Genomic DNA, 24,865 nt, shown 5'->3' with positions numbered 1-24,865 from the left:
TTTCTCAGATAATAGAAGACATGATCTTAATAGACACTATAAAACACAGCATCAGACTGAAATAGAAGGAAAACTGAAGCTAGTGCTTGGGTCCAAGTTACAGAAAGAATGTGATTAAGAAAAAGGAAGAAATCAAAAGAAGACAAAATATATTTGTTAAAAGAGGTTGTGAAAGTTTGGTGATGACAGAAGCGTCCTACAAAATTGCTTTATTTAGCATTGGCCAAAAAAACAGAAGTCTTTCTCTGATGGAGAAGAAATTGTGAAGCCTTGTCTCCAAATATTTGCAAGATGTCTTGGTGATAAAAATATCGAAAGGAGAGTAGACGAAATTGCTTTGTTAAAGCAAACAGTTATGAGACGCACCAAAGAACTCTCTCGTGATGTATCTGAACAACTGAAAGACCTTGTCCATGTTTCTACTTTCTTTTCTTTGGCTTTGGACGAATCTGCTGACATATGTGCTGTAGCCCAGTTAAGCATTTTTAAAAGAGGAATTGATGATAATTTTAGCGTCTTTGAAGAACTTACCAGTCTTGAGTCGCTTCATGAAAAACAAGAGGAACAGACATATTTGACAAAGTAAAATTATGCCTAGAAAATCTACAGCTAGATTCTAGTGAACTCATCGGTGTTTGTACTGACAGAGCGCCGTCAATGATGGGTAAAGCCGCTGGGACTACAACTTTGCTTGAAAACTTTTTAGGTTGTCCTCTACTAAAATATCACTGAATATGTCCTCTACTAAAATATGCACTGCATCACCAAGAATCACTGTGTGGAAAAACTTTAAATTTGCAGCATGTTATGTTACTGGTTGTGAAATGTGTGAATAAAATTAGAGCAAGAGGATTAAACAGAGGAGAATTCAGAGAATATTGTGAAATGTTAGATTTGGGATATGGTGATATCGTCCTTCACTGTGAGGTGTGCTGGATTTCCAGAGGACAGGTTCTGAGTGGAAACTGAAAAATACTGTTCATAATTTTTTAGAAGAGAAAAACGAGCTGCCTGAGGAAGGAGCCCTTCTATGTGATAACTATAACTAAATGCTCTTTGATTTAGCACTTTTAGTTTTTAGTTTATGTTACGTACTCTCTCTGGTCCTGTTCACCCTGTACACATCAGACTTCCAATATAACTCGGAGTCCTGCCATGTGCAGAAGTTCGCTGATGACACGGCCATAGTGGGGTGTGTCAGGAATGGACAGGAGGAGGAGTATAGGAAACTGATACAGGACTTTGTGATATGGTGCAACTCAAACTACCTGTGTCTCAATATCACCAAGACCAAGGAGATGGTGGTGGACTTTAGGAGATCTAGGCCTCATATGGAGCCAGTGATCATTAATGGAGAATGTGTGGAGCAGGTTAAGACCTACAAGTATCTGGGAGTACAGTTAGACGAGAAGCTAGACTGGACTGCCAACACAGATGCCTTGTGCAGGAAGGCACAGAATCGACTGTTCTTCCTTAGAAGGTTGGCGTCATTCAATGTCTGTAGTGAGATGCTGAAGATGTTCTATAGGTCAGTTGTGGAGAGCGCCCTCTTCTTTGTGGTGGCGTGTTGGGGAGGAAGCATTAAGAAGAGGGATGCCTCACATCTTAATAAGCTGGTAAGGAAGGCGGGCTCTGTCGTGGGCAAAGTACTGGAGAGTTTAACATCGGTAGCTGAGCGAAGGGCGCTGAGTAGGCTACGGTCAATTATGGAAAACTCTGAACATCCTCTACATAGCACCATCCAGAGACAGAGAAGCAGTTTCAGCGACAGGTTACTATCGATGCAATGCTCCTCAGACAGGATGAAGAGGTCAATACTCCCCAATGCCATTAGGCTTTACAATTCAACCGCCAGGACTTAAGAACTTTTTAAAAGCTATTATTAATGCTTTTTGAGATAGTGATTTAGATGCATATCATATTTTTTACTGAGTTAAGTATTGTATGTTATTAGTTTTGCTACAACAAGCGTATGGGACATTGGAAAAAAAGTTGAATTTCCTCATGGGGATGAATAAAGTATCTATCTATCTATCTATCTATCTCAATTATGTAAATTTGAAACTCCAGGGCAAGAACAAATTGCTTCCTAGTTTAGTAAATGGTATCAATGCATTCAAGATTAAGTTAAAACTGTTCACCTCTCAGTTAGAAAATGAGGATTTGAGCCAGTTTCCGCACTTAAAAGAGCAGAGTGATGTGCTGAAGATAATGGCAATTTTACAAAATATATTGAAAAAAAATCAGGTTATTGCAAGAGTCATTTGGAAGTCATTTTCGTGATTTTGCTAAAGAGGAAGACTGCATACTTGCATTTATAAACCCATTTTCACTTAGTGAACAAAAGATCATGAAGATGCCTACCAACATACAAATGGAACTTATTGACTTGAAAACAAATTCATTATTGAACATGAAATTTGATGAACTTCCCACAGTCCCAAATGTTTCTGATATGATTAATTTCTGGCGATCATTACCCTGTGAACATCTTCCAGAACTAAGAAAATTTGCCCAGAGTTATATCTGTCATTTCGGAACAATGTACAGATGTGAACAAGCATTTTCAGCCATGAAATTGATTAAAAACAAAACGAGGTCGCGATTGAATGATTCAAATTTGAAGAATACTCTGCTGCTCTCAGTAACTAATTTAACTCCAAACGTTAAAAGCTTGGCGAAATCAAAACAGACTCAAAAGTCTCATTAAGGTAATTAATGTTTATCTCAGTTTTATATTAAATCAATATATCATGTAAAAATGCTAAATACATCTATATTAATATATTTTTACAAGAATTGAATGGGGGTACAAGAGTTGTATGGTGCATCTGAACTTGTGTATGAAAAAATTGACGCATGGAATGTAAAAGGTTGGCCACCCCTGATCTAGATAATTATCTGATACTGGAATCAGATTTTTAATTATTTTGCTAAGGTATTAGTTGAGTTAATGCAAGACTAAAATTGTAGTTTCCCAACACACAATATGTATTTTTAAAGCGTATATTTTCACAATATGTGGTGTTTGTCTCCACCTGCTGGCAGAAAAGCAGTGTAGCAGTTACATAACAGTTAGTCACATCTTCATTTTTCATTGGCTATGTATTAGCACATGACTCGTGCTGTGACTGTGAATCTTTTGACTGGTCCTTCCTTAGCCAAGGAATTTGTCTTATCTGAGTATAAAAGTGTCAGGCTCTTCAAAAATCATCATCTTTGCTCTTTATTCTTGTCTTTGGCTCCAGTTCACATGCTCTTTATCTGTTCCTTTGCTTAAACTTTAAAACAAAAGACTGTGAAGCAACAAGTTTTCACTCATTTTTGGGCTCATAGAAGAACCTGAGAATTGGAAATTCACTAAATTCCCACACTGCCTTGTTGGTTTTAGAAAAAAATTGGATAGCCTCATATTTATCCAAATTAAATTGAGCAGAAAAGTGACATGTGGACTCCAATACTGGGAAACGGGACTAATGCTATCAGATATCAGACTCTTGAATGGACCTCTTGTATGATAAAATAGTTTCCTGGCCTCACAGTCTACCTTGTTATGATATTCCACTTTATCTTTTACGTCCACTGTACTCTTTCAGTAGCTTTTACACTTTATTCTGCATTGCTCTTGTTTCATCTTTTCTAGCTCAATGCATTGTGTAATGATTTGATATTTATAAACAATGTGAAAGACAAGCTCTTCACTGTATTTTGGTACATATGACAATAATAAAATAACAAAACTAATACTGATATATTTGAGCCACACACATAAAATGCTGGAAGAACTCAATACGCCAGGCAGTATCTATGGAAAAGAGTAAAACAATCAACATTTTGGGCCAAGGCCCTTCATTGGGACTGGAAAAAAGATGAGAAGTCTGAGCAAGAAGGTGATGGGAGGAGTGGAAGAAGAACAAGGGAAATCAGAATGGGAAATGGTGAAGGAGAGGGGAAGGGCCATTGATGGAAGTTTAAGAAATCAATGTTCTTGCCATCAGGTTGGAGTATGAGATGCTGCTCCTCCAACCTGAGTGTGGCCTCACCGTGGCAGTAGAGGAGGCATGGACTGAGATGCTAGAATGAGAAGGGGAAGTAGAAGTAAAATGGGTGACCACTGGGAGATCCCACTTTTTCTCATGGACTGAGCATTGGTGCTTGGCAAGAAGGTCTCCCAATCTACTTCAGGTCCCACCAATGTACAAGAGGCCACACTGGGAACACCAGATACAGTAGATGACCCAACAAACTTACAGGTGAAGTGTTGCCTCCCCTGGAAGGACTGTTTGGGGCCCTGAATGGTAGTGAGGGAGGAGGTGTAGGGGTAGGTGTATCACTTGTTCCACTTGCAAGGATAAATACTAGGAGGGAGATCAATGGGGAGGGACAATTAGACAAGGAATTTGCATAGGGAGCGATAGCAGAAAGTTGGGGGTTGTGGTGAAGATGTGCTTGGTGGTGGGATCCTGTTGGGGATAGCGGAATGAAAGCATGACACATAGAAATTGATGGGAGAAGTAGTCAATTGAAACTGAGTATCCATGTTCCTCAGAGGGTCTGAATCGAGAAGCTTGAAAGCGGATCTGGAAGCCATGTGGCACGAGATGGCAGCAAAGGCAGCGAAGTTCCCAGGAAGGATACATGGCTGAGCCCACCTTCTCCTCCTCCACTACTAAACATGGGGCAGAGCGCCATACCCTCACTACCGACCCACCCATTTATGCCAGGTGCCTCAACCCCAGCCGGCTGGTCATTTCCAGGGCTGAGTTTGATGCCATGGAGCACCTGAGCATTGTCAGGTGGACCAGCAGTCCGTGAGCTTCCCCTCTCCACATCGTATGAAAACTGGGGGGTGAGTGGCATCCATGTGGTGATTACCACCACCTCAGACGCCACGACCCCTGACTGATACCCGATCCCACGCGTCCAGGATTTCACTGCCAACCTGGCAGGAAAAATTATTTTCTCGAAGTTGGACATCATTCATGGTTATCACCAGGTCCCTGTCCACCTGAGTGATGTTCCTGAAACCACTGTTATTATACCGTTTGGTTTGCTTGAGTTCCTTCGAATGCCATTTGGGCTGAAAAAGCAGCCCAGACCTTTCAGTGCCTCATGGACAGTGTTCTCAGCGATTTTCCAGTCCTGTTTGTTAGCCTAGATGACATTTTGGTAGTCAGCTCTTCTAGGGGTGAACATCTCTTACACTTGAGAACTCTTTTCCAACGGCTTAGGCAGCAGGGTCTTATCGTCAACCCAGTGAAGTGCCAGTTTAGACTGCCCATGGTCGATTTCCTCAGACACTATACAAGGTCTCTACAAGGTCTCACTGTAGGGCCTCTACAAGGCCCTTAAGAACAACATGACCAAGCATGTTGTGGGCTGGACAGAGGAAAGGTTCAAGGCATTCTCAGACACTAAGCAGGCATTGTCTAATGCAATGCTGCTGGTGCATTCCCTCCTAGACACACTGATCGCTGTCACCACGGATGTGTCAGATAGTGCGGTCGGCGCGCTGTATAAGCAGTTGGTTAACGGCATTTGGCAGCGTCTCACCTTTTATAGGCATCAGCTTCATCCACACAAGTGCAAGTACAGCACGTTCAACCGTGAGCTTCTTGGCTTGTACTTGGCAGTGCGGCATATTTGTTTTCTCCTAGAGAGCTGTTCATTAATGGCTTTTGTGGATCATAAGCCCCTAACATTCACCATGGCTAAGGTCTCTGAACCTTGGTCTGCTCGACAGGAGCAACATCTTTCTTTTATTTCAGAGTTCACCATGGACATCCAGCATGTCGCGGGGAAGTACAACCTTGTGGATGACTGCCTTTCCAGGTCCTTCAGAGGTGCTGTCCTTTTGGGCATGGATTATGCTCAAATGGCGGCAGACCACCTTTCAGAGCTGAGCACATAGGCGCTGCGTTCAGCAGACAGAGGGTTGAAATTGTTGGACGTTGCTTTCGGTGACAGTGGCGTTTCACGACTGCAGATGATACTAAGATAGGTGGCGTTGTGGATAATGAAGTAGGTTTTCAAAGCTTGCAGAAAGATTTAGGCCAGTTAGAAGAGTGGGCTGAAAGATGGCAGATGGAGTTTAATGCTGATAAGTGTGAGGTGCTACATTTTGGTAGGACTAATCAAAATAGGACATACATGGTAAATGGTAGGGCATTGAAGAGCGCAGTAGAACAGAGTGATCTAGGAATAATGGTGCATAGTTCCCTGAAAGTAAAATCTCATGTGGATGGGGTGGTGAAGAAAGCTTTTGGTATGCTGGCCTTTATAAATCAGAGCATTGAGTATAGGAGTTGGGATGTAATGTTAAAATTGTACAAGGCATTGGTGAGGCCAAATTTGGAGTATTGTGTACAGTTCTGGTCACCGAATTATAGGAAAGATGTCAACAAAATAGAGAGAGTACAGAGGAGATTTACTAGAATGTTACCTGGGTTTCAGCATCTCAGTTACAGAGAAAGGTTGAACAAGTTAGGTCTTTATTCTTTGGAGCATAGAAGGTTGAGGGGGGACTTGATAGAGGTATTTAAAATAATGAGGGGGATAGATAGAGTTGACGTGGATAGGCTTTTCCATTGAGGGTAGGGGAGATTCAAACAAGAGGACATCAGTTGAGAGTTAGGGGACAAAAGTTTAGGGGTAACATGAGGGAGAACTTCTTTACTCAGAGAGTGGTAGCTGTGTGGAATGAGCTTCCAGTAGAAGTGGTAGAGGCAGGTTTGATATTGTCATTGAAAAAAAAATTGGATAGGTATATGGACAGGAAAGGAATGGAGGGTTATGGGCTGAGTGCAAGTCAGTGGGACTAGGTGAGAGTAAGCGCTCGGCACGGATTAGAAGGGCCGAGATGGCCTGTTTCTGTGCTGTAATTGTTATATGGTTATATGTGTCAATGTGGCATCCCAGGCTGGTTGTGATGGGTACCTTGGTCAACATGGACACATTGGGCTGAAGGGTCTTTTCTCATTCTAACACTATGATTCTATAATTCATATTGCCTTAGCTACAAAAGGTACCTAATAAAGTGGCCACTGAGTGTATTTCTATATGTTTGTGGTTTTCTGCTGCTGTAGCCTATCTACTTCAAGGTCCGACATGTTGTCTGTTCAGAGGTGCTCTTCTGCACATCACAGTTGTAACATGGTTATTTGATTTACTCTCGCCTTCCCGTCAGCTTGAACCAGTCTGGCCATTCTGTCCTGACCTCTGTTATTGACAAGGCGTTTTTAGCCACAGAACTGAATGTTCTTGTTTTTCACACCATTCTCTGTCCCAGAAGATCAGCAGACTCTGAGACACTCAAACCACCCAATCTGGCACCAACAATCATTCCATGGTCAAAGTCACATTTTCCCCCATTCTAATGTTTGGTCTTTACAACACTGAACCTACTGACCATGTCTGTATACTTTTATGCATTGAGTTGCTGCCACATGATTGGCTGAATAGGTATTTGCTTTAATGAGCAGGTGTTCCTAATAAAATGGCCACAGTGTACAAAATAATTGTTACTGAGAACATTAGGGGGAAGCACAATGGTTAGGGCAAGGGTAGTGGTTTTAAGGAATAAATAAGTTTAGGAAGGTATTTTCAGACTTTTCCCCTAAAATGCTAAAGGATGATCAACAATGGTGTAATGATTGGGAATATGCCAGAAAGCAGAATTGGAGGACACAGGGACCTCAAAGTTGTAACCATTCTTCAGTATTTAGTCTAGATTATGCAGGTGAATGTGGCAGGATCTGAAACAGAAAGTGCATATTATGTTACATTAAGATAAAGGCTGAGGCGGGGGAAGAGTAGGACAGTAGCGTTTGTGCAAAGACTCCACTGCAAACAGATTCTGCAGAGGCGTCATTATGAAGATCGTATGATCTCTGATCCCTTTGGTTAGGGCAATGGAAGACAAAAATGTCTGATTTTTGTTCATAGGGAATCAGAATTTTCAAATTAAATTACAGCAGTTCTTTGAGAGGGAGAGCGAGAGACTGAATAATTCATTGTGTAATGTGATCTAATGGAAGACCTCCTTTCTGGAATCAGATCCTCTTTATTATAGTTGTAACAAACCAGTAAAGGTCACACATTTGTCAAGAAGCAATGCTCAAAGGTCCATTTTAAAGTGCTTGATTTCACAAAATAAATTAAGAACCCTCACTGAAATTAGGAAACTACCAGATCATCCAATTAATTCTGCTGCCAGATGCAATAGATCGAATTAAAGTGTACTGGTGATTTTTTTAAGATCTTGAAATATACACCAGGTTATTAGAAAGAGACCGGCTAATATTACATGTGTGACTTTCCATCAGGACTCAAACCATAAATTCTTGGCTGTTAAGTTTTGCCCCTCAGTCCAAACAAGAAACGTGTGTGTTTCTGCTGTCTTTTTATACTAAGCCAGGTCCTCCTTCTCTCTTATAAAATCCAAATTAAGACATAAATGTTGAAATACAAATAGGAAATTCACAACAGATTAGGTTGCAGCCTTGCTAAAAGTAGTAATATATCTCAAGGGCATTATTTTGAAGCAGAATAGGGGTAATTCTCTGGAGCCTAGCCAATATTAAACTCTCTATCTATGCAAGCAAAAAGCTTTGACAGTATTATGAAATTTGAGATATATCATTTTTTTGTAGAAAAGTACCTATTTTCAATTAAATGTATTTCATAGTTCTTCGAACAAAAGATGTTACATGATGGGTAAAAAGTGGTATTGGTCTATTATTGGTAATGTCACATGTATTGGTATTGTCACATGCACCAAGATACAGTGAAAAGTTTGTCTTGCATATTGATTATACAGATCAAATTTTTACACAGTGCATTGCGCTAGATTAAGGTAAAACAATAACAAGGCAGAATAAAGTGTAACATCTACTGAAAGAGTGCATCTTTGGTAAACAATAAAGAGCAAGATCATAACTAGATAGATTATGAGGCCCAGAGTCCATTTTATCAGACAAGAGGTCTGTCCAAGAGTCTTGATAACAGTGGGATAGAAACTGTCCTTAAGCCTGGTGCTATGTGCTTTCAGGCTTTTGTATCTTCTTTGATGGAAGAGAGAATGTCCTGTGTGAGTGGGGTCTTCAATTATGCTGGCTGTTTTACTGAAGCAGCAAGAAGTATAGACAGAGTCCATGGAAGAGAGGCTGGTTTCCATTAGGTACTGAGCTGTGTAAATAACTTTCTGCAGTATCTTATGTGCAAAGCAGTTGCCATTATGCACCCAGACAATTTTTTTTACGGTGCATCAATAAAAATTGTTAAGAGTCGATTGGGGCATGTTGAGGTTTTAAGCCTTCTGAGGAAGTAGAGGCGTTGGTAAGCTCTCTTGGCTCTGACATCGATGTAATTCAACTCAGACAGGCTGTTAGTAATGTTCACACCTACATAAGAACTTGAAGCTCTCAACTTTGACACTGCTGATGCAGACAGGAGCATGTGCAACACCCTTTCTGAAGTCAATGGTTTGTTCTTTTGTTGACATTCAGGAAAAGGATGTAGTCATGATAATGTCACTAAGCTCCCAGTATTCTGTCTTCGTCAGTGGTGTAGGCAATGCAGTGAGGCTGCACGTGGACTACTGTGTTTAGTTTTTGTCACTCTGCTGCCATTAAGTTGGAAAGAGTAAAGAAAAAAATTACAAGGTTGTTGCTGGAACTTGAGGGATTGATTTATAGAGAAGGAAAATAAGGAGTGATCTTATAAAGGTGTGTAATTTTGTGAGAGGCAGAAAGGGTGCATGCACTCAGTCTTTTTCCCAGGGTCAGGAAATCAAGATCTTTAGGGAATAGGTTTACGGTCAGAGGGGAGAGACTTAATGGAAACCTGAAGGGCAACTTCATCATGTAGATGGTGCTCAGAATATGGGATCAGCTGCCAGAGGAAGTGGTTGACCAGGTACATTGACATCATTTAAAAGATACATGGACAGGTACGTGAATAGGAAAGGTTTAGAGGGATATGGGCCTAATGCCAGCAAATGGAACCAGCTTAGATTGGCATCTTGGTTGGCATGGACCATTTGAGCTGAATGGCCCATTTCCATACTATATGGCACCCTGACATCAGTAACCAGATATTTGAATCTAAGTCCTAATACACATTAGTCAGTGTGTTAGTATAACTGATTAATCACTGCACATTTCCAAACTGGTAAATATGTCTCCTACTACTGCTTTCCAAGGTTGGCTTCAGATAGCCGGTTGCCCATGGACCTGAACTGCATTGTGATGGTGGTGGAGAAATTGAGGGAGTAATCAGACTAGCACTTTGAATGCTAGATAAATCAGCAATGTTTGGCTGGTGCTGAGTGAGAATGTCAAGGAATTGGATGTGGTTATCACAGTTTTGGGAACTGGAACTTGAGGTGATTGTGGGGTTTAGGATCAGGATCTCATAGGCAAGGCCAGCATTTCTTACACATCACTTAATTGCCCATGCTTTGAGAAAGTGGTGGTGAGACACCTTCTTGAACTGCTTAAGTCTCTGTAGTGAAGATAGCCTTCTGGTGCTGCTAAGAAGAAAGTTCCAGGGTTTCAACCCAGCTATGATGAACGATCAATGATATATTTCCATATCAGGACAATGTGTGACTTGGTGGAACCTATGAGTGATGGTATTCCCATGTCCTGCTTTACAGTAAAAACACACGTTTGGACTATGCTTTTGGAGTCGGGTGGGTGAGTACCTGCAGTATATTTTGTAGTTGGTACATACTGCAGCCATTGTGTGCTGGTGGTAAAGGTTATACAAATGTTTGTATATACTTAAGGTTGGTTACTAGGGTTCTAAATGAGAGGGCCGCTTTGTCCTGGTGTTGAGCTTGTCAAATGTCATTGGAGGAACACTCAACCAGGCCAGTGGATAATATTCCATCATGCTCCTAACTTGTGCCTTGTAGTTGAGGAAATGCTTAGGGCTATCAAGCACTGAGTCACTCACTGCAGAATACCCAGCTTCTGATAGGTCTTGTCACCACAGTATATTTATATGGCTAGTCCAGTTGAGTCTTTGGTCAATGGTTAACTCCACCCCCCACCCCCCCAGGTTGTTGATGGTGGGACAAACAGTGGTGATATTGCTACTTAATGTTAAGTGTTAAGAGTTAAGAATCTCCTTTATGGGAGAAAGCCATTGTTGCTGGTAATCTTATGACTCCAATATTAGTCATAAACTCAAAGTCACACAACACTACAGCACTGAAACAGGTCCTTTGGCCCAACTAGTTCATACCAAATTGTTATTCTGCTTAGTCCCACTGACCTGTACTTGGACCATACCTTTCCCATCCATGCACTTATCCAAATTTCTCCTAATTCGTGCAATTGAACCAGCATCCAGCTCTTCTACTGGCATCTCATTCCACACTTGCACCTCCCTTTGAGTAAAGAAGTTCTCCCTCAGGTTTCCCTTAAACATTTCACATTTCACCTTTAACCTATGATGTCCAATTGTAGTCTCACCAAACCTCAGTGCAAAAAGCCTGCTTGCATTTATCCTATTTATACCCCTCATAATTTTGCATACCTCTATCAAATCTCCCCTCATCCTCCTATGCTCCGTGGGAAAAAGAAGTCCTAACCTATTCAACCTTTCCCTATAACTCAGGTCCTCAAGACCTGACAACATCCTTGTAAATTTTCTTTGTATTCTATCAATCTTATTAAATCTTTCTTGTAGGTAAGTGACTAGAGCTACAAAAAGGCTCCAAATTTGGTGTCACCAACATCTTATACAACTTAAACATAACTTCCCAACTCCTGTACTCAGTACTCTGATTTATGAATGCCAATATGCCAAAGGCTCTCTTTACGACACTCTTCTACCAGTGATGCCTCTTTCAAGGAAGCATGGATTTGTATTCCCAGAACCCATATGTTCTATTGCACTCCTCAGTCCCCAAGCTTAACCATGTATATCCTATCCTGGTTTGTCCTCCCAAAGTACAACATCTCACACTTGTCTGCATTCATTTCCATCTGACATTTTTCTAGCTGGTCCAGATTAAGTTGAAAGCTTTGAGAGCCTTCCTTGCTGTCTACTGTGGACCCAATCTTGTTGCATCAGCAAATTTGCTGATCCAGTTTACCACATTATTATCTAAATCATTGATGTAGATGACAAGCAATAATGGACACAGCACTGACCCCTGTGGCACACTAGTCACATGCCTTCAGTCAGAGAGGCAACAATCTACTACCAGTCTTAGGCTGTTCCCACTAAGCCAACATTGAATCCAACTCACTACTTCATCCTGAAAGTCATGAGATTGAACCTTCCATGCAGGACTTTGTGAAAATCCATGTACATAACATCCTCTGCCTTTCTTTCATCAGCTTTCCTGGTAGCCTCCACGAAAAGTTCTATAAGATTGGTTAACCACTACCTAGCATGCACAAAGGCATGTTGACTATCTTTAATCCTGTCTATGTACTGTATTAGAATCAGGTTTATTATCACCGGCATGTGATGTGAAATTTGTTAACTTAGCAGCAGCAGTTCAATGCAATACGCAATCAAGAAGAGAAAAAAATATAGTGATAAATAAAATAAGAATGATAATAAATAAACAAGTAAATCAATTATGTATATTGAATAGATTTTTAAAAATGTGCCAAAATAGAAATACTGTATTTTTTTTTAAAGTCAGAAAGTGTCCAAAGCTTCAATGTCCATTTAGGAATCGGATGGCAGAGGGGAAGAAGCTGTTCCTGAATCACTGAGTGTGTGCCTTCAGGCTTCTGTATCTCCTACCTGATGGTAACAGTGAGTAAAGGACATGCCCTGGGTGCTGGAGGTCCTTAGTAATGGACACTGCCTTTCTGAAACACCGCTCCTGAAAGATGTCCTGGATACTTTGTAGGCTAGTACCAAAGATGGAGCTGACTAGATTTACAAACTTCTGCAGCTTCTTTTGGTCCTGTGCAGTAGCCCCTCCATACCAGACAGTGATCCAGCCTGTCAGAATGCTCTCCATGGTACAACCATAGAAGTTTTTGAGTGCATTTGTTGACATGCAAATGATGTTGAGTGCCAGGTTGTTGCTGCAGCACCGCTCCACTAGTTAGTATATCTCACTCCTGTATGCCCTCTCATCACCACCTGAGATTCTACCAACAATAGTTGTATTGTCAGCAAACTTATAGATGATATTTGAGCTATGCCTATACACAAATACTTATGTATCTTGTTCCTTAGAATGCTTTCCAATAATTTACCCACTACAGACATCAGGCTCACTGGCCTATAATTTCCCGGCTTATTCTTAGAGCCTTTCTTGAACAACGGACCAACATTTACTATCCTCCAGACCTCTGGAAATTTACCTGTGGTTAAGGACATTTTAATACTTCTGTCAGGGCCCCTGCATTTTCTGCACGAGCCTCTCACAGGGTCTGAGGGGACACCTTATTAGGCCTTGGGGATTTATTTGACTCAAGGCAGCAAGCACCTCCTCTTCTGTGATCTCAGCATGGTCCATGACCTCGGTACCATTTTGCCTCAGTTTTATAGACTCTTTGTCCAGCTCTTAAATAAATACAGATGCAAAAAATCTGTTTACAATCTCCCCCATCTCTTTCAGCTCCATGATTAGATGACTAGGCTGATCTTCCAGTGGTCTAATTTTGTCCCTTACTATCCTTTTGCACTTCATATATTTGTAGAATCCTTTGGGGTTCTCCTTCACCTGTTCACCTACTTGCTACTGACTAACCCATGTACAGGTTGAAATTGGAATTGATTTATTGTCACAAGTACTGAGGTACAGGGAAAACTTTGTTTTGCAAGCCGTTGATACAGATCATTTTAAAACATAAGTACATTGAGATAGTACAAGGGAAGAACAGTAATAGAATGCAGAATATAGTGTTATAATTACGTACCGAGAAAGGGTAGTGCAGATAGACATTGTAGGTGTACCATGATGAGACAGATATATTAGGGACATTTAAAGAACCCTTAGATAGACACATGAATGAGGTGGAGGGGGCTACGTGGAAGGGAAGGTTTAAATTGATCTTGTAGGCTAAAAGGTCAACACAACATTGTGAACATATTCTGTGTTCTACGTTCCAGTAACCCTAAACTGTATCTGAAAATACCAGAGTGCTGTAACATCTAAAACTAGACCTTTGAACAATAGAAGTATGTTGCTAAACATTAATGCCCTGGTACACCGCCTCCATCACAGATGTATATAGTGACATCAGGCAATGTTTTCACTTCCCAATGCTACAAATCTAAGGTCATGGTTCATGTTCAGGAGACATTCACTTAATAAATTCCAAAGATGAGATGTTTGCCTTTATTACGACTGGTTAAAAAAATTAAACCTGCATTCTTTGCAGTTTAGAAGAATAAAGGTGATCTTATTGAAACATAAGATATCCTGAGTAAGCATGACAAGGTCAATGTTGAGACATCTCTACTCACGAAAGAATCTGAACAAGTGGGCATAACTATAGACAAAGGGGCTGGTTATTTAAAACATAGTGTATGGAAATTTTGTTTCACCAACTGTGGGGTATCTCTATAATTCTCTCCCCCTAATGTTTGTGGAGGCTGGATGGGGGTATTTACTGCCAGAAGCAGATAAGATCAGAGAATCAAAGGTTTGGGGGAACTGAAATTGAGGAGCCCCGGGTAGATCAGCAATGATCACATTGAATGGTTGCATGTTTGAGGGAACAGGGAGCCTCCTCACAGAGTTACCCAACATGGAAACGGTCCCTCCAGCTCAACTCAACCATGCTGGTGCTCCCGCTCCTATTTCTTTTTGAAGAGGTCTGAAAGCCAGGCAGTGAATATCAACAGGAGGAAAACAGGCAGAATTTTCTCTGGAAATACTGTCAGTGTGATTTACCTTCATTATTCTTCAGGGCTTAGACAGCTGAAGGCATGGCTGCCAATAATGGAGCAATAAAAAAACTATTACTAAAATATATGCTTCAAGTTTCAGTATATATTAGAGCTGATAAAACTGACTCCCTCTTAATATACAGTTTAAGTGAAGTCATGCTTGAAACTAATTTATAATAGAAATGGATTGTACATTGCATGAGGAAAATATATTTATGGGGATGACTGTTTGCCGTCCACAATTTGTTCTAGAGATGCAAAATTAGAGCAAAAATACAATCTTCTGGATGAACTCAGTGGGTCAAGCAGTATCTGTGGGGTGGGGAGGAAATGTTGATGTTTTGGGTCAAAACCGTGTAGCAGGACTGAAAGGGGAGAGGAAATGGCAAGACAGGACCAGAAACGATTGGTGGACTGGGCAGGGGTCTAAGATGATAGGCAGGTTGTGCCAGTGAAGGGAGGGGGATAGGTAGAGTTGGGAGACAGAAGCATGTGGGTGATAGATGGAGGCAGCCAATTTATTTTTATTTATTTATTGAAATACAATGCGGAACAAGCCCTTCCTTCTTCCAGCTGTGCTACCCAGCAACCCCCCCCCCCCCCCCCCCCCGCCCACCCCTAGATTTACTCCATGCGTAATCACAGGACAATTTACAATGAACAATTAACCTGTTAACTGGTTTGTCTTTGGATTGTGGAAAGAAACCAGAGCATCTGGAGGAAACCCACACAGTCACAGCGAGAACATAAAACTCCTTACAGGTGGCAGCTGGAATCCTTTCCTTCCTCAGATGCTGCTTGACCCACTTAGTCCCTCCAGCAGATGTTTGTTGCTCCTGATTAATTTTAGTTTAGTATTCCTCAATTTCCCTCACCACATCTTCATATCTTATTTCACGTTGAGTGAACTGTTGCTGTTCCTCCATTCCTTCCTCTCTCACCTATCCCTATTTCCTTACATAGAGAATTTATTCTGTGATCTGCTTCCACAATGAATAATGGGGATATTTTCCAAAATCTGTTTACACCTTGTTTAATGTCATCTTCTCTGTAGTCAGTGATCTTTATCTCACCATTCAGATTCTCTTCAGGATTATCATGTCCGAGTCAGTATCTGTGACTCAGTGGGTTCCAGTCCATTGGCCCCAGTCAGGAAGTTGTGGATTCAAATTTCCATTCCAGAGACTCCAGCAAAAATCATGAAAAATCTTGTTGAATTAGAAAAGGATTCTGCAGTGTGGGAAGGATTTTCTTTTAAGTGTGACATTAAACCAACTGACTTATCAAATGGAAATATAAAATAAAATGACATTGTTTTGAAGAGCAGGAGAGCCATTATTTATGTCTGAACCAGTATCACTAAAAATATAAAGAAAAGTAATGTTAATTATGTACTAAACATTGGGATTGGGATCTAAGCTCGTGATTATCTTGTGCTATTTGTGATACTTTTCTGTGGAAAGGTAGGTACATAGAAGGCTATGGGCCAAACATGGGCAGATGAGACAGCTTGCAGGCAATGCAGTTGGCATGGACAGGTTGTGCTGAAGAGCCGATCTCCAGAGACTCTATGAAATTTAGCTGTAGCATTTCCTATGTTACAATACTGACTATTGTTAAAAAAGTTCTCTTAAATATTTGTTCACCTGGTGCGAAAAGCATTTGGAAAGCTGGAAGTTATTGTCCACCCTGATTGTTCCAGAACTGGGTGACTTGCTTGATCAACTCCAAGAGTCATTAAGATATTGGTGGGTCTGGCTCTAAGGTCAACAAGAGCCATGCTCTCCTATGCCACCAGGAAGGCAAACCATGAGTACTCACAGAAAATTCAGTCACTTTTGTGACACCAGGGACACACAGCGCATGTGGCAAGGTATACAAATCATAACAGGTTACAAGTCCACCCAGCGCGTCAACAACAGTGACACCTCCCTGACAGGCTGAATACCTTCTATGCATGATTTGATGCAATGAATTATGTGACATCAGGAAACCCTCTCTCCCCGTGAGGAACAGGCACTCTGCCTGGGTGCAGCCGAGGCGAGGAGGATCCTAGCCAGGGTAAACCTGCACAAAGCTGTGGAGCCAGGCAACATACCCATTTCTGGTCAGGTGCTGAGTGGCTCAGCTAAAAGAGGTCTTAATGGACCTCTTTAACACCTTTTTGCAACAGTCCACTGTTTCTTCAGGTTTAAGGCAGCACCATTAGTCTGGTACCAAAGAGAGCGATGGTAACTTACCGCCCAGTGTCCCTGACCTTAATAATCATGAAGTGCTTTGACCAGCTGGTATGGATCCTACCTTATAGCTACATTGGACCCTTTCCAGTTAGGCTACCGCTCAAACCAGTCCATTCATGAAGCCATAGCCTCAGCCCTCCACTTCAGCCTGTCCCTGCTGGAAAATTATGCCTCATACGCCAGAATATTGTTTGTCAACTTCAGCTCAGCGTTTAATACAATCATCCCTCAGAGGCTGATGGGTAAGCTATTGTCATTGGGACTCAACGCCCCCCCACCCCCGTAACTGGATCTTGGACTTTTTGACCAAAAGACTCCAGACAGTATGAATTGGCAGCAATATTTCAAGCTCATCACACTGATCATTGGTGCCCCGCAGGGCTGTGGGCTCAGCCCACTGCTGTTCACGCTGCTGACTCATGGCTGCACTGCCAGATCCAGCTCAAACCGCATCATCAAGTTTGCTGATGATTCAACAGTGGTTGGCCTCATCGGCATCAATGATAAGCTGGTATACAGAGCAGAGAGACTTGTCAAATAGTGTGAGAGCAACAACGTGGACATGACAGAAGAGATGATTGTGGACCTCAGGAAGATGCAGATCAACCGCTCTCCATTGCATATCTGTCAGGGTCTGGTCCGGTCCGGAATCCGCGTACTGGGTCTTGATCCGGTCCGAGGGCTCCGGACTCCGGGTCCTGCAGTTGTCCCTCCCGTCACCCGTGAACTAGTTAGGACCCTCCTGGCTCAAGGAGGCACACCTGTGACTCATTGTGCTGCAGGTGCTTATAAGGGGCCTTGGGACTGGGACCAGACGGGTGGTCGTTTTGTTCTGTTTCCTGTTCTCCGCTGGCTCTGAGCTCTTCTCTGCATTCTGTTATCCTGCCCGGGCTCAGATCTACTCTTCATCGTGCTTCTCTGCCCCGTACCAGTACTGCCAGGTTAGTCCTCTCCCCCACCTTTCTTCCCATGCGCTGGTCCTGCTACTCCGCTCGTTTGTGTTGTTCGCGCGCTCGCGTTGTCTGCCGGCCTTTCCCGATTTTCCTGTTATAATGACTATTGTGTTGGTCACCCTGAACCTATGCCCATTCCTATCCCATGCCTCTGTCGGGCAGGCCCAGCCGGTCTGCCGCTGCCCGGGTGGGGGTTCTTCCCATTCCTATCCCTTGCCTCCGTCGGGCAGGCCCAGCCGGTCTGCCGCTGCCCGGGCAGGGGTTCTGCCCGTTCCTATCCCTTGCCTCCGTCGGGCAGGCCCAGCCGGTCTGCCGCTGCCCGGGCGGGGGTTCTGCCCGTTCCTATCCCTTGCCTCCGTCGGGCAGGCCCAGCCGGTCTGCCGCTGCCCGGGCGGGGGTTCTGCCCGTTCCTATCCCTTGCCTCCGTCGGGCAGGCCCAGCCAGTCTGCCGCTGCCCGGGCGGGGGTTCTGCCCGTTCCTATCCCTTGCCTCCGTCGGGCAGGCCCAGCCAGTCTGCCGCTGCCCGGGCGGGGGTTCTTCCCATTCCTATCCCATGCCTCCGTCAGGCAGGCCCAGCCGGTCTGCCGCTGCCCGGGCGGGGGTTCTGCCCGTTCCTATCCCTTGCCTCCGTCGGGCAGGCCCAGCCAGTCTGCCGCTGCCCGGGCGGGGGTTCTGCCCGTTCCTATCCCTTGCCTCCGTCGGGCAGGCCCAGCCAGTCTGCCGCTGCCCGGGCGGGGGTTCTTCCCATTCCTATCCCATGCCTCCGTCAGGCAGGCCCAGCCGGTCTGCCGCTGCCCGGGCGGGGGTTCTGCCCGTTCCTATCCCATGCCTCCGTCGGGCAGGCCCAGCCGGTCTGCCGCTGCCCGGGCGGGGGTTCTGCCCGTTCCTATCCCATGCCTCCGTCGGGCAGGCCCAGCCAGTCTGCCGCTGCCCGGGCGGGGGTTCTGCCCCATCCTCCTCTTCCACCCAAACCCTGGGATTGTGCCCCGCACCCGCCTAGGGGTCCGCATCATGCCCAGGCCTCCGGTGTTTCCACCTGGGAGGCAGCCCTACCCGGGACATATGCGGCCCGCCCAGGGAAGGCTCTCCGCCAGCCTATCTAGCCACCTAGACCTGTCTGCCTGCCTGCCTGAACCCCGGGAGCCTGTCTGTCTGCCTGCCTGCCTGAACCCCGGGGACCTGTCCGCCTGCCCGCCTGAACCCCGGGAGCCTGTCTACCTGAACTCGAACTCAGGGAGCCTGCTCCGCTCCACCTGCCAGAACCCCGGGGACCTGCCCACCTGAACCCCGGGGACCTGTCTGCCTGCCCGCCTGAACTCCGGAAGCCTGTCTACCTGAACTCGAACTCAGGGAGCCTGCTCCGCTCCGCCCGCTTGAACCCCAGGGTCCTGCCCGCCTGAACCCTGGGGACCTGTCTGCCTGCCTGCCTTAACCCCGGGGACCTGCCTGGCTGAACCCTGGGGAGCCTGTCTACCTGAACTCGAACTCAGGGAGCCTGCTCCGCTCCGCCTGCCAGAACCCTGGGGACCTGCCCGCCTGAACCCCGGGAACCTGTCTGCCTGCCCGCCTGAACCCCGGGAGCCTGTCTACCTGAACTCGAACTCAGGGAGCCTGCTCCGCTCCACCTGCCAGAACCCCGGGGACCTGCCCGCCTGAACCCCGGGAGCCTGTCTGCCTGCCTGCCTTAACCCCGGGAGCCTGCCTGCCTGCCTGCCTTAACCCCGGGAGCCTGTCTACCTGAACTCGAACTCAGGGAGCCCGCTCCGCTCCGCCCGCCTGAACCCCGGGGACCCGCCCACCTGAACCCCAGGAGCCCGTCTGCCTGAACCCCGGGGACCTGTCTGCCTGAACTCGAACTCCGGGAGCCTGCTCTGCTCTGCCTGCCCGAACTCCGGGAGCCCGCTCCGCTCTGCCTGCCTGACACTCTATCGACCTGAACCCCAGCTCTTAAACACCAAGGCATCCCCATCCTGTCCTCCCCCTAGTACTTGTCTGCGTCCTGCGTTTGGGTCCATCCGGCCGTGTTCCTGACAATATCAATAGCTCTGCCGTGGAGAGAATGAAGAGCATAAACCTTAATCAATTACATCATCCAAATCATTAAGATATAATGTGAAACGTACGTGGACCCAACACCAACCCCGGCAGAATATCAGTAATCACTGGTTGCTAATTAGAAAAGACCCTTTTTTCTCCCCTACTCTTTGCCTGATGCCAGTCAGCAAATCTTTTACCCATGTTAGTATCTCTCCTATAATACCATGTGTTCTTGTTTAGCAGCCTCACGTGCGGCACCTTGTCAAAGGCCTTCCAAAAATCAAAGTAAACAAGTTTGTTAATTCTCCTTTGTCTATACTGCCTGTTGCTTCCTCTATGAATTTCAACATTTATCCTGAAGGAAATAAGGCTGACTTTTGTGTATTTTATTGTGTGCCTCCTAGTAACCCAAAACTTCATCCTTAATAATGTACTCTGACATCTTGCCAACCACTGAGGTCAAGTGGTTCTTTTTTAATTGCGCTAATGCCTTGTTTTTGCATACCTTTTTTCTCTCTCATCACTGTGTTGTGTAATATTGACTGTACCTACAAGTCTGCTAAACTGTTTTTGCCCCATTTTAAGATGGACCTGGTGAGACACAGCGGTGACACGGCAGTAAACAAATCTACTAACTACTCCAGTAATCACCCTTTTTCTAGACAATGATCACTGCAGTAAATAGCTTATAACTTCCCTTTTAGAGTTGTACTTTCGAACTGCCTGTATGACCTGGCATTTTTCAGTGTTCTGTGAGATTTGACGAACTGGAATCTTGTGGGTGCAGCACAGTCGCAGCAACATGGCAGATACAGGCTGAATCGAAGCAGCGGGGCCTGGACCCGAGAGCAAGAAATGAGCTGATGTTTGGCCATTACTGGAGCGGACTTGAAGCCAAATTGAAGTGCCAGGGCCCCGGCCTGAGACCAAGGAATAAGCTAATATTTGACCTATTTAAGCACAGGGCCAGATTTGAAAGGTCAGGCGTCAGGGCCAGAGGCATGGGATGGGCCAGTGTTCTGCTCGCTACAAGATGAGGTTTACTATCTCCGCGCTAAACTTGACCTGTGGCCTGCAACTAACGGACTCCTGGACTAGCTGCAATGATGAACTGGCTTTGTGGCTGTGAAGTTCACAGTTTCATGAACTTTAGTTCTAAGTGTTATCTGTTTACTTTTTATTGTTTGCACAATTTGTTCTTTTTTTTTGCTCACATGGCTGTTTGATGGTCTTTTTTAATAGGTTCTATTGGGCTACTTTGTTTTGGTCGCTGCTTGTAAGAAGATGAATTTCAAGCTTATATATACCTACTTTGATAATTAATGTACTTTGAACTTTTCATTGTACCATTCCTCAACATACAAAAAAATGAAAAAAAAATTTGATTTCACTCAAAAAATAACTGTCCTCATTTCTTTTCTAATCCTAACAAATCTGTGCTGCTTTGTTTTTGACCTTTCTATTCACCCCTCCAGGCCCTTCCATAATTTTATACACCTAAATCTCCTCTCAGCCTCCTCTGTTCTGAAGCAAAGAATCTGAGTTTATTCAATCTCTACTCATAACTAAGACATTCCAGTCTTGTTAACATCCTGTAGCTCTCCTCTGCATCCTCTTCCCAGCTCATCCTACGTGAGGCCAGGACCTCTGTTAATCGTGGTCAGCCATGGATATTGTGTGTCAGCTATCTATGTGATCTGCAAACCCATACGCAAGTCAAGGCAGTATGATATGGAAAGCAAGCTGTTGCCCATGTAGCAGGCTCCCCCTCTCCATGGCAGCTAATGGATCCAAGGAACAGAACAGACCAATACAGTTTGGCACCAGCAGCGTCATAGGAGTTGCCAGTCGGCACTGAACTCAATGTAGTACTGCCTTAGGGACTCTAGCTCTGAATTTTTCCTTGGGGTTTGCTCCTGAAGCCTTCCCAATGAGTGGGTATAGCCACAAGTCATAGGTTTGAGATCAGTTTTCCTTCCGCTAGATGAGCTGCCAAACATGGCTGTCGAGCCCCATCTGCTCAAAGTGACTTAGTTCAAGGTGCCAGTAACCTGCCTTTGCCACTTCTGTAAGTAGAAATAGCTCTGCTGGGCTTAGTAGCCACATATGAAGACCAGGAGCTGGACTTAGTTAACAGAGACAAACACCATCAGGAGCATTTAATAGGTAGAGGGAGCTTATCCCCATTACCAACCCCACCTATAACAACATTAAGGAACCTAATAATCTATTAATTGCAGTTGGTTAATAACAAAACTTGACAGGACAAAACATTTTTAAGAGAATCTTTTTGAAAGATTACTACAACGGTGACTTTTAACAACAGTCCAAAACTGTATAAACAACACATATCAAAAAATGTATGGCAAGCACAAAATGCTGGTGTGTTTTATCACTGGCCTCTGTGAGCTCCAGTAAATCTGTCTACAGAGAAGTACTTACCACGTTTGCTGGCTCCATTCTTCTCCTGTTTGGAGCTTGGTCTGTTACAGTCCTGCAGTTGGGTCTGTGTACTACTTGAACAACCCATTGAATCTGCTCCAAGAACAGACTGCCACAGCAAATAGGCAGGTTTGCCAGCCAGAGAAAAAGAATCGGCCCAAAGAATTTGACTTGGCAAATAAAAATATTCAATAAAACCTCATAAAAGTGGTGATGCCTTGCTCTGTCGTTACTATACCTGGGGGAAGAAGCAGCAAATGGGAATTGTCCAGCTGCTTGGAGCAAGTTGTTCAAACAGACAAGCTGTTTTCTCAACACCCGTACAACTTTATCCCCCATTAACCTCGTCTCCGCTTCAGCAGAGACACAATGATGTGCAGTGTTGTGATCGGTTGCCATATGAGCAGGATATAATCTGCCTGACTAAAGATGGATTGACTTACATTGTCCTGACTGATAATGAACTGTTAGCATGAAGTGCACACTAGGAATGGCAGCCCAGTACACTATCAATATTTTACCAAAAGTGTTCCTTGTTCCCTTTTAGTTTTAACCTTCATCCAGTGCTCGGCTGAAAAGAAATATTATGATAGTGAGGCCAGTACTGTTGGCCATTACAGCAGAGGATTTTGTTGATGATTTTTTCTGAAACAATAATAGATCCTGAGTGAATTGCTGTACTGAGGGAACATTGCTCAGTCAGACGAGCAATATTAAAAGAGCGCTGCATTGTTGGAGTTGTATCTACAGAGTGCTCCAGTGACAGAGGGTCATTCTGTTGGTGCACTGTATTGTTGGAGTTGTTCAATCCAGAAAAGTGTGGGAAGGTTCTTAGCAGTGGGGAGGAACAGAGGGATCTTGATGTCCACGACAGTAGATCCCTCGAAGTTGCCATGCAGGTTGATAGGATGGTTAAGAAGGCATATGGTGTGTTGGCCTTATTTGTCATGGGATTGAATTCAAGAGAAGTGAGATAATGTTAGATCATACTTGGAGTACCGTGTTCAGTTTTGGTCGCCTCATTATAGGAAGGATGGGGAAGCTTTAGAAAGGGTGCAGAGAAAATGTACCAGGATGCTGCCAGGATTGGAGATCATGTCTTATGAGGATAGTTTGAGTGAGCTAGAGCTTTTCTCTTTGGGGCTAAGGAGGATGAGAGATGACTTGATAGAAGTGTATAAGATGATAAAAGGCCTGTACTATTCTATGTTCTATGTACCCACGGAGTATTCCAATGACAGTCATACTGACAGAGTATTGTACTGTCAGAGATGTACCCAGGGAATGTTGCAGTGAGAGCAAATTCTGATTGAGTATTGTACTGATCTCTAATCCAAGGAGAAGGAGCATTCAGGATCATATTACGAATTTGGAGGTCATCAACCCGAAACACAATGGTGTCTGGCAGATGTGTCATAGACCACCTAACAAACCACCCATCTACCCCTGTCACCACCTGTTCAGAAACCTGATTACAGAGGGAAAGAAGCTATTTCTGAATCATTGAGTGTGGGACCTCAGGCTCCTGTACCTCCTCACCAATGATAGTTACAAGAAGTGGGCATGTCCCAGATGGTGAGACACATTGATGATTCCTTGAAAAGTTCAATAAAATATTTTACACCCACTAAAGAAGCAAATCAGGATTATCCAAATGATGTGGGAAGTAAGAAGTATGTGAGATTTTTCTGCACTGAACATATTCTGAAACAACTATTTTGTCATTAATCTCATAGCTTTTTTTCTGACAGGATACATTATTTAAGCACATTAACTTCTGAATATTTTCACTGCCTACCAACAAAGGTTGTCACTTCTAATATCCCAGACGAGAAACATTGAATGTAGCAAACACTCTGCTTTTCACATTAAGTTGTCAGACCAATCAACTGAGCTCTGAAATTACACATGATGATTGAAATGCTATGACATTAGAGGTTCATAACCATTATCAACGAGTTAACATGGATGGATAATTAATGACAAAGCCAATTGCTTCTACTGTACTTTGTTAACAGGGGTATTTAGTCTCTGACTTGTAGAAATGCTTAACAAACTCAATGCTTGCAGCTATATACTATCGTTCAAGATTTTTAGACACCCTGAGACATCCATACAATACTTTTGCCAAGACCCTTCATTAGGTCTTGATGAAGGATCTTGGCCTGAAATGTCGACTGTTTGTTCCCCTCCATAGATGCTGCCTGACTTACTGAGTTTCTCCAGCATTTTATGTGTGTTGCTCCAGATTTCCAGCATCCGCAGAATGTCTAATGTCCAAAACATCTATTATCTTGTAATAAGTGCAGAAAACTT

At 43.9% G+C, this 24,865-nt stretch overlaps 1 protein-coding gene across 2 annotated transcripts in view; it reads right to left on the bottom strand.

Moving 5' to 3' along the window:
- The window catches only part of LOC140728012 (uncharacterized), a 37,580-nt gene extending 12,715 nt beyond the window's left edge, over window positions 1-24,865 (bottom strand). The window contains exon 1 of one of the 2 annotated variants that reach the window (XM_073046106.1): window positions 22,550-24,865. In XM_073046106.1, coding sequence (XP_072902207.1) covers window positions 22,550-22,637 — 88 coding nt within the window. In that variant the 5' untranslated portion in view covers window positions 22,638-24,865. The remainder of the gene's footprint in view (window positions 1-22,549) is intronic. The other variant, XM_073046115.1, reaches the window with a different exon arrangement.

This window comes from Hemitrygon akajei, chromosome 1 (genome assembly GCF_048418815.1).
Source record: "Hemitrygon akajei chromosome 1, sHemAka1.3, whole genome shotgun sequence".
Lineage (NCBI taxonomy): Eukaryota > Metazoa > Chordata > Chondrichthyes > Myliobatiformes > Dasyatidae > Hemitrygon > Hemitrygon akajei.
This window is presented reverse-complemented; position numbering and strand designations above follow the sequence as displayed.